Here is a 10,933-nt window from a genome sequence, read left to right as displayed (position 1 = left end):
AACATTTTTGTGACTGGCACTGATTGTTCTTGAGGGGTGAGAAGCTAAACAAGTGTGACAATCATGTCTAGGTACATCAAACGTGATCGCGTAGTGCAGCTCACCATGGGCCTTCCCAGCTGTCACCAGGTTAGCAGAGCTGTGACTGCCGGAGGGCAACGGACACCACGGCTTTCAAGACCTGTATTTTGTGGGCAAGAATTAATTTTGACAATTGTGATACCAATTTGCATCTTTGCTTATTCTAGCTACCTTTGGACAGAGAATCAGCAGTATGATCATCTGCCTTCCAGCAGTTGTCACTAGAGATTGGAGAGATTTTGTGTCACAAATTTGATTTCAAGATTTAAATTTGTAGTTTCAGATCAGTGCTTGATATACAACTCTGCTGTGTAGAGATGTAAACCATACTCCTTTGCTTTCCAGGTGTCAAATGTTCCCTTCTTCAAAATATGCATATTATGAATTTTTGGACACTTTTCTGTTTCTACATTAAAAGGTATTTACAGAGACTGTATATTTATCATCCACTTGAAATTGTCTTATAATAAGGGCAATGCTAAGTAAAATTGCAGTTATTTGTAAGGTAATGCCAGACTGGGTGAATTTTAAGTGATGCTGCAAGAAGGCAGATAGTGCCCACTGTGTATTTTCAGAAAAAAAGCATCTCATTTCAGTATACAGAAATTCACATTATACAGACACAATTTCAATACAATTTCTGTAAATTATGACAAAACAGAACACATTCAATATTTTTCAGTCTTCAAAAGATGAGTTATAAAATGCCAGAAATCAACCAGCTATAGAATGTACACAAAGACAAAGTGGATATCCGGACTTGCAGAACACTAAATGGGAAGGAAAAATAGATTTTAGATAGAGATACTTAAAAATATGCAACAGCTTGGAGGCAACAGCATGTTTCTCATCTGTAAGAAATTCAGTCCTCTGCTTCAAATTAGGCAAAACGAGGACTTCCATCTCCCAGGTGAGTATCGTAGCTGTCAGATTCCTTTTAGGTCTGTCTGAGCAGGAGGACAGAGCTCTTCCTTGCTCCCAAGCATGTGTGTGAAGTGTTGTTGCTGATCAAGACAACATCTGGATGCGTACCACCATCTGTATCCTGTCTTGAAAAGAAACCCAGACCTGTGACTGGGGCCAAAGAGCTCCTGCATGATCTGGAGATCTGTGCTTTGGGAGTCTGGAACTACAGAAAGTAATGGACCCTAGTTTACATACAGCTTCTGCCTCTCCCAACCCTTTCTCTTTTTAAATGAGCAGATTCCAGCAATCTCATAGCTTGAGAAGCCCAAGTTGACTGACGTACCGCATTGACGCTGCAAGCAGGGCTTGGTCATTTTACAGGAGGTTATTTAGGACTTGTTGCTCGCTGTGCTGGCTTCTTGACTTGGCCTCCAGGCATTGTGTGCTGAACTTGAGCTCTCCAGCACTCTGGCTATCACGCTGACTTCCAGTGGGCAGCAAGGCGTCTAAAGCAGGCTCCCAGTTTTCAGCTGGGATTTTCTGGGCATAGCTATGCATGCAGCACAGCTCTGCTACACGAATTTTACTGACTCTGCGTATTGTCCATTTACGTGCGACAAACCACTGAAGCTAGAAGACACTGCTATGTACAGCTGCCACTGCCCACCCTTTGTGCACACTGGTTGTGCCTGGGATTTAGGGATATTGCACAACTTGGACAGAGTCAGTCTGGTGTCTAGCATCACAGTCAAATGTTTCAAATTCCCAAATCCCACCTGTACCACCTTTCTGGTGCAGAAAGAGCACACGTTTGGGGAAACCTCGGAGGCATAGCATTTCCAACCTAAAATGAGAACTGCAGTGCCTGAGACCCATTGTGTGTTCAGCCTGTCACAGGTAAGATTTCAGTGCTGAAGTTGAAATCATTATGAAAACAGTATAATAAATATTCCTCAGTTTCCAGAAAGCAGCATTATTAGTTAAGTATATCTTTTCAAGTAGTTTCTAAGCTATTTAACTCATTGCAAGGCAGAGAGCCTTACATCACAGACCTGCTGTCTTTTGTGATATGTATCATTACAATCATGTAATGCAGTGAATATGTACATATCTTAATGATTTTGCAACGCTTTAATCCCCTGTTAAAAATTCACTAGTTGCTTAATCTGCTCAGTCTGTAATGACTGCCTCCTTAGAAGCATTTTCGTATTTTTGGTCTCCTTAGGAAACGCAGGTGCTGCTGGTACTAAGTGTTTTTGTCCACAAGAAATCATCCCAGAAACCCTGTTTATGAAAGTAGTATCTGGAATTGAGGGGTGAGGATTCACATTCAGTGGGGGAAGAAAACCTGGTCTTGCCTGAGTAATATGATCCAACAATAAGGCTCCTGAACCCCGCCTTTCTAGAAAAGCTTGATTTCTCCTGCTCAGAGCAACAGAAGGCATGTTCTCCAGTACTTCCCTAGAACTTGATAACAGAGAATGAGATGGAGAAAGAATCTTTTTCTTTGCTATCACTGACTTACTGTCTTCTGCAGCAGCAGGACTTAGACTAGTAGTTAACTGAGAATCGGAGCTGTAGTGATTTGCTCCTGAATTTCTTTTCTGGATAATACTACTGAGGTTTGAAATGAAGCTGATTTGTCCTGAACTGGCATCCTTACCCATAGGAATCCCACAGGGGTTATGTTTGTCTTCAACATAAGGAATCTGAGAGTTTATCTCATCATATGATAATTTCCTTGATCCAGTTTGATCAAAGGTTTTCAATAAATGAGCAGTGTCTTTTATGTCAATACTCTGGTGCCTGGTGATGAATCTCTTTGATAAGGCAAGGCCATTGATTTTAAAAGAGAGCTCTTCTTCTGGAGTAATATCCTGAAGTTCTTCTTGTAAAGAGGCAATTTTATTCTGGTGAAACAGTGACGGAGAACTCTTTATCCAAGGCTCAGATTGTAGCCGTGTCACTTGTGCCAGCTTGGTCCCTATTTTTGTTGAGCTGGATTTTCTCGTTGGTGAAACTGTTTGAGATGAGTTGTCCATGCTTCGTGGATGATCTAGATCTTTAAAGCTGAACAGTACTTTTTTAGTTTCATTTGAACTTGAAAGTGGGGATGGAGATGTTTTCAGTTCTATTTCTGATGGGGAAGTGCAAGCAGTCGGGGAATAGCATTCCTCGAGGTCTGCAGGAGGCACATTTAGGTACTGCTTCGTCTTCTGCCTTCCCGAGGCGGACTTGTCCGTTGTGATGATGATGACTTCTTTTCCTCGTGCCCTGCAGGCATTAAGAAGAACTTTCAGGGTCTCCTTGTCTCCAGAGTTTATGGCATAGACAAGTGCAGAGCAATTGGAGTGATCTTGCAGGCTTGGGTCAGCTCCACTTTTCAGTAGCAGAGATACCACTTCAGGCCCTGCTTTTTCCAAACACGCGTGCATCAAGGCTGTCTTTCCACATTTGTCCTGTATGTTCGGATCAGCCTTGTTTTCCAGTAGGTATTTAACCATCTTTGCCTTGCTGACACTCTGCGAGTCCACATGTTTTGTCCTACAAGCAATCATTAAAGGGGTTTCACCTCTGTCATTGCTCTCATTGATGTAGGCGCCACCCTCCAGTAACAGCCTGGTGAGGCGAAGTCGGCTCTGGTAGACGGCTCTTATCAGGGAATTCCCCTCCGCTGGCAGCTCCACCGTTTCGGTCATCACACTTGTCCCACTTACACCTTCCTAGTGGCTGGACAGAACACCTGGTTTTCACAGAGAAAGCAGACAGGCCCCACAGAAAAAAGAAAATAGGAAAAAGAAAAAAGAGGGTTTAACTGTACAAATTGTTCCTGTAAATTCCCTTGTACTTTGTGAAAAGAGCATGAAGGGGGGAAGGAAAAAAAAAAAGTATTCCCACCTCCTAGACTCCAAGAACTGCATTAAAAACCTAAAATAATATTTGGATGTAGTTATAACATTTATAGATGCATAAAGCATGGTTGTCACCTTTTTTTTTTTAATAACTGTTCTCCCTTTTGTCACACTCTGCCAAATAAGCTGCAAGAAAAGTTTAATTCTCCACACTCTAATGGCTTTATACTCAGAACACCCAAGAAGCAAGAACTGAATGAATCCTGCAGTGTTTTTGTTCATTTATGTGAGATAGTATCACATTCACTCATTCTTTCTCCTAAGATGGCAATGCTAAACACCTAGAAATTAATGAGTTCATGCTTCTTAATAAATAAGAAAATCAAGGATAGTAAAATATTTTTTATCTAAGAAGAAACTGTTAAATGCGTGGCAAATATCAATGTATTTTATAAAAGTAAATACAGCTGTGGAAGTACGCTACCTTCCTCATGTTCCTTTGAAAACATGCTAGTCGCAGTGAAGCAGCATAAACGAAGTGATGCACAACCTGTGCCACTCATCCTGGGGATCGGGGGGCTGAGAGGAGTCCCGTACCTGGGCAGACAGTATCATCTCTAAAACAAAAGAAACATTCAATAGCATCGAAGAACATCTGGAGGTTTCACACAAAAAAAATTAAGAGCTGAACGGAACACAAATATATATATATTTATATTATAAATAACAAAAGGTCTTGTATGAATGTAAACCTGCATACATGCAACTAATACGATCCAATTACTTTTATTTATGTCTTTTATGTGCTTGCTTACCCATGTGTAGGAAAAACTTCTAGACAAAAAAAAATCAATATTTAACAGTTGGCAGAGCAATATAATTCCAAGACAAGATTCAACATGGATATGAAAATTACATTTGTTTATTTACAATATATTTGTAGAGAAGTAAAAATGTGTAATTAGTTTAACTGCAAAGGAAATTAACAGAGATTACTTTTTATTTGCCACTGAAAGCACTAGTAATGTTCTGGTGAATAACTGAAGAGCAGTAATTCCATTCTTTCACATGGGAGTTTTACTTTGAATTCCAAAATCAAAGGATGATACACAGAATCACAGAACGGTAGGGCTGGAGGGGACCTCTGGAGATAACCTCGTCCAACCCCCTGCCAGAGCAGGGTCACCCAGAGCAGGTAGCACAGGAACGTGTCCAGGCGGGGTTGGAATGTCTCCAGAGACGGAGACTCCACCACCCCTCTGGGCAGCCTGTGCCAGGGCTCTGCCACCCTCAAAGTAAAGAAGTTCCTCCTCGTGTTTAGGTGGAACTTCCTATGCTCAAGTTTGTGCCCATTACCTCTTATCCTGTTGCCGGGCACCACTGAAAAGAGCCTGCCCCATCCTCATACCAATTTAGTTTGTTCCTAAAGTCCAACAAACAAAAAAAAGTCAGCTCAAACACACATGACATTTTTATTATAGTTTCCTCCCTGCCGTTTATTTCACTCCATAGCATCGTGCTCTGCAGCTACAGGTGCTTTTGCTACGCAGTGACATTCAGTGGCTTATCAGTCACAGTGAGAACAGTTAGCTAGGGTGCTTCATACTTGCAGTGGGTTAATTCAGTATTTAACTATTATTCAATATAGTCGTTGTTTGGTGGCATGGTGTAACAATGGTCATGAGCAGCATGTATTCAGGTGAGATACCTCACAATATTTGGTATGTGAGGGAAAAAAAACATGAGATGAACCAGTTCACCTTTGGCAGCATTTATTTCTGGGCTTGCGGCCCTCACAGAGACTGTGCACTGTGTCTATGACTGCAGTCCTGCTCCAAACAATTAAGGAGGATGAAAGAAGCCAGAACGTCTCTCTCATGAGAGCAAACATCCCACTTCTGCTCAATGCTGAGAGCGGGGGCACGGCTGTGGCACTATCATCTTTTGACCGGTTGTTTTTTTTTCTTCCCCTCCGTCTTGATAAAACATTTTTAAAAAGTAATTGCATTGAAATTACTTTAAGGATTCATTCCATTATACTGAAAGTACATGATTCAGTAGTGTCTATCTCAGCTTTCATTGATGTGCAAATCATTATTGTGAAATGCATATTTTTGACAAGTAATATATTCAAGATTATTATCAAGTCTTTTATAAAAGTATCCAATTAATTTGTGCATTTAGCTTCCCAGAAACAAACTAAAGAAAAATATCTTTTAGATAGCACACGTGCTAGGGTTCTGATGGTGTTCTCCCTTGTTTTTGACCTACCTGGAAGTCATTGGTGATTTTACATTTCTTTCATATTTATCTAAAGCTCTTCTGATACTTAACTGCTCACTTTACTGAAGTGATGCCATATAGCACTTCTTTGAATGAAAAGACACAAGTCTTTTTATCAGTAGAAATACCTTTTATGGACAAAAGAACATTAATATTTAAACAGGCACAGAGAGAGAATAATGCTACTTGAAGTCCTGCAGCAGGTCAATGCTGAAAATGAGACTGTCTTTCTGCCATACGATCTAATGCCTCCAACTGCTACAGGACTGTAAACCCGAGTGAGGGTAGAGGAAGGCTAGTCTAAGAGAATAGTTAAAGTCTGAAAGTTGGAGTAGACTGTGTTGCCAGGATGTTGTGTGAATCCAACCTGGAGAAAGCCCAAGATGTTTTTGTGCAGGCAGGTCAGCAGCTCCAGCGTGCCCGAGATCTCACTGGGGCCTGTAGGTACTAACAAATTTCATTTCAGAAACCAAACTAATAATTCTGTACACAGACTGTCAGGTCTGCAAAGCAGGCTGGCTAATCCCTGCAAGAAGGAGCACAAGAATCAGTACTGCCAAGATCCAGCCACGTTATTTATAGGTTGATCTACACTTTCCACTGAACAGGAAAAGAGGGCAGCGTGGGGGCAGGGGAAAGTGGAGAAAAAAATATATAAAGCAGGGAATAAAAATCCCCCAAAACTTCTTAATCAGATACAATATGATAAAATGAAGTGTTACAGGTTTGTACCCAGAACAATATAAAGCAGAATACATTCCTGGATGCTGGATGAAGGCATGATTTCCCCTGGAGAATCTGCTAATTACAGGAGAATGTGCTTGGGGATGTGTCATCCTAAAATTGCCACTGTGCAATGCAGAACAAAATGCAGATGGACTCTGTAAGACCCACACTGGCACCAACCAGTGGAAATAACCATGGCACACCTGGACTGGGCACAACCTGCTCCGAAAAAAACCCACAGCTAGCTATTCTGAAGAGAAAGACCACAGTTCAAGCAGGATCCCTCAAAGACTAATTTATTTGATAATTCATCACACATTGATACTGAACAGATTGGGATTATAAAACATTCCTAAATCTAATTAACTGCGATGTCAGAACCACTACATGTGTTACTGAGATGTCATGACTGACACAGCTGCTTTTTGTCTGTGGAGGTTAACTTCTGCCAAAATAGCAGTTTAAAGCATGAGGAACTATACAACCCGGTGTGCGACACTGAATCACGAACTGGTCTTTCAGATCATCCACAAATTTCAGGTGTTCTTGTACAAATATTCCTGGAACACTCTGTGTGTCTAGGAAGAGCTTCATTTTATTTTCAAAAAGCAATATTGTCAAAAAGCAAAAAGTGGAAAGTGCTCTGAGATGAAGTAGTACAAAGCACCTTGTAGTATGAAAATCAATTTTTTAAGCCGATGATGATTTGTTTCCAAGAATTAGATAGCTGCTGTTGTGTATTTGTGCTGGGTCCTATCCTGAGATCAGGCTGGCAAATGTAAGAGTGATAACCCAGAGTCCTATTCTGATACAGGTCCTGCTGCCATCATAGCGGGAAAAGCCACAAAGACTTCAAAAGTTTTAGCAATTCTTCCTCCAGCTCTTGTTTCTTGATTTGTGAGCAGCATTTAATTACACGGAGAAATTCTCACAGTGTTTTGTTACATCTAACAGCAGAAATAATCACAAAATTCAGGGGGAAAAAGCTCACTGATGTATAAACAAACATAAACAGAAACAACATTTTCACAAGTAACAGAATGCTATGAATCAATGCTCTTGCAAGATACTCCTCGCTTTTTCAATGTGAAAGCCAAATTTTCTGCCCTTTGTGCCTCAGCACTCTGTTAACACAAATAAGCTTTCACAGTAGCGTTTAGAGAGTCTAAAATCATTCCAGTAAAACCAAATCATCAATTCTCATCTCCAAAAAAAGAGCGTAAGCCTTTAAATATTGTGATTCTTCGTATTCATGTTAACCCCCTGTGAATTCTCTCAGTCAGTATGAGAACTCTGATTTCCTACAGTGTCATAAACACGTTGAAATTTACCACATGAGAATAACTTGATTAAAAAATTACCATTCTAACACAGCCAAAACTTGCCCACCTTCCCCCAGAGTTGCCAGAATCAAGTCCAGTTTTGGAAACCTATCCTGTAAAGCGCAATTTTCCACAGTGAAGCCTCTGTCATCTCTTCAGCCTTGCTGTTCTCCAAGGTTAACTGCAGGATGGTCAGGATCTGTGTGTTTCTCACTCTTCTCACTTAAAATCTGCTGTGTGCTTTGGAAGAAAGTTTGGAGAGGTCCAGCCAGCTCATACAACAGCTTTCTCCTGTCATAGCGTTTATCCTCTTTCCGAGTACTCTTTCCCATTTGGAGGTATTTTCTACTGCAGTAATTACTGCCAGAGAGTGGCAGGAGCACGGTGGAGAGCACCGAGAGCCGCAAGTTTTCACTGGGGCTCTACATTAAGGTCAATGTTGTTGCTCACTCCTGTCTCACGCAACCCTGACTTCCAACCTAATGGCTCTAACCATTTCCCTGAGGGACGTGGAAAAAAATGGGACAGGCAACTTCTCTAACAGAGAAGTTACAGAGAACACACCTGAAAAATATAAAAGCCGGCTGGAAGAGTAAGCATGATGAAGGCTTTTACCTTAAAAATTCTCCGAGAAGGAAGGGGCCGGTGTTTGAACTGAGAAGAGCCTGACAGAACCGCTTTGCCAACACAAACATCCCACACAAAATAACATCCCATCTCTTCAGACACCGACCCGAACCCTCCCTCGGCATTCTGCCCCCCCCAACCTGCCATCAAACGCTAAAAAACCCCCGCCATCCCCTTCGTGTGGGGAAAGGCGAGGGCAAGGCGCCTCGGCAGCGGTCGGAGGTGCCGGGGGGAGGGCAAGGGGAGCGTTTTCATGTGTTTTTACCTCCTGCCGCCTCAGGGCCCGCCGGGCGGGAAGGGACGCGCCTGCAGCTCCTCGGGCAGCTCCGGGCGAGGGGAGCGCTCTGCCGTTCCCGCGCCGCCCCACGGAACAACCCCCGCCGCGGCGCGCAGCGGCCGAGCGGCGAAGTTCAGCTGCCACCGTCCACCGACCTGCCTTCGGCGGCACCCCCGGCCGGGCCGATCCGCCCGCGAGGCGCCGACGGGAGCGCGCACCCTGAGGGAGACGGCGAGGAGGCGCGGGCTCCCCGGCAGCCTCCCGCCCGCCCCGAGCGGCGCTGAGGGGAAGCGAGCAGCAGCCGCCACCCGCGGCTTACCTGTGGGGTGAGGCGGGGCCTCCCCGCCGGGGCTGAGCGCCGGCCGGCCGGCGGGGCGGAGCGGAGCGGGCAGCGCGGTGGCCGCCTCCAGCGCCTGCGGCCGGCGGGGAGACGGGGAACGGCGGCGGGCGGGAGCGGAGCGGGGCTGGGCGACCGCCACGGCCTCTCCCCCTTGGGCCACCTCACGGTGACCCCCCTCGCCAACCGCCACAGCCCCCACACACCCCCTCATACCCCTCCTCACCGCAGCCACACACCCTCACACTCCTCACACCTCCCCACCCCTCACACACCCCCAAATCCACACTCACACCCCCTGAAATCCATACCCCCTCACACTCCTCACACGTCCTCACCCCTTACACTCCCTCACACCCTTCACATCCTCCCGCACCCCCAAATCTACACTCGCACCCCCAAATCTACACTCACACGCCCTCACTCATACCCTCTCACACCCTTCACACCCCCTCACTCCCCTCACACACCCCTAAATCCACACTCACATCTCCTCAAAACCACACCTCCTCACACATCCTTTCACAGTCGCCCACACACCCCCTCACACCTCAACTCAGACCCCCTCAAACCCACAGCCCCCCACACCCATACCCCCCACAACCTTACAACCCTACACCCAGGCACCATCTCACTCCCACACACACACCCCCCACTCACACCCCTCTCACCCCCTCACATCTTCCCATAGCTTCACACCCCCACACCCTTACACATCCTCACACCCACACCCCATCACCTCCACACACCCCCAACACCTTGCACATCCCCACCCCTACACTGTCTCACCTCTCACACCCCCATCCCACAGCATCTCCAGTCATTTCTCTTCTGGTGACGAGTGTGGCCATCACACCTCACAACAGAGACAGCACCGAGACATGTTTGGCTGTACTTATTCATTTCCTTTACAGAATCACAGAATCACAGAGAATCACAGAACAGTTCGGGTTGGAAGGGACCTTAAAGATCATCCAGTTCCAACCCCCTGCCCTGGGCAGGGACACCTCCCACTGGACCAGGTTGCTCAGAGCCCCATCAAACCTGGCCTTGAACACCTCCAGGGATGGGGCAGCCACAGCTTCTCTGGGCAACCTGTTCCAGTGCCTCACCACCCTTACAGTAAAAAATTTCTTCCTTAACGTGTAGTGAATGGTAGAAACAACTCACCTAAGACCCTTCTTCACCACCTCACTGCCTCCTACCACCCAGGGGCATGAATTTAATGGCATTAATAGAGGAAGGTCAGCCCAAAGAGATGCTTCCTTCAGATGTACTCAATTTTCACTCTGCAATAATCCCTGGATGCTGTGGAGGCCAAAACTGCCAAAACACAACGAAGCATTTGGGTCCTATCTGCTTGTAGGAGGACTAAGAAGTCCCAGTTCTCTCGCAAGGCTTCTTTGTTATTGAACAATCCCAAACCCACCCAGATGGTTAAATTTTTTATTATGAGGAGTTTTTTTTCTGCAGGAGTACTCATGGAGCCCACTGGAGATGAAGGCCCCCATGTCAATATGGG

The 10,933-nt window shown here is 44.9% G+C and overlaps 1 protein-coding gene across 1 annotated transcript; it reads right to left on the bottom strand.

The window, feature by feature from the left end:
• Nucleotides 1–602: 602 nt before the first annotated feature.
• ANKRD34B (ankyrin repeat domain 34B) lies at nucleotides 603–9,333 on the bottom strand. Its single transcript, XM_063321292.1, has 3 exons — nucleotides 9,063–9,333; nucleotides 4,324–4,456; nucleotides 603–3,730 (listed from the first exon to the last, which is right to left on the bottom strand). Exon 3 carries the CDS (start codon nucleotides 3,684–3,686, stop codon nucleotides 2,130–2,132), a length of 1,557 nt encoding a protein of 518 aa, XP_063177362.1. The 5' UTR covers nucleotides 3,687–3,730; nucleotides 4,324–4,456; nucleotides 9,063–9,333; the 3' UTR covers nucleotides 603–2,129.
• Nucleotides 9,334–10,933: the final 1,600 nt, after the last annotated feature.

The sequence above is a fragment of the Chroicocephalus ridibundus genome, chromosome Z (assembly GCF_963924245.1).
Source record: "Chroicocephalus ridibundus chromosome Z, bChrRid1.1, whole genome shotgun sequence".
Taxonomy (NCBI): Eukaryota; Metazoa; Chordata; class Aves; order Charadriiformes; family Laridae; genus Chroicocephalus; species Chroicocephalus ridibundus.
Note: the sequence above shows the minus strand (reverse complement) of the source record. Positions and strands in the feature narration are given on the sequence as shown.

Bases quoted from the DNA above. Each gene is read 5' to 3' on its own strand.
- ANKRD34B (XM_063321292.1), bottom strand. From the start codon at position 3,686: ATGACCGAAACGGTGGAGCTGCCAGCGGAGGGGAATTCCCTGATAAGA.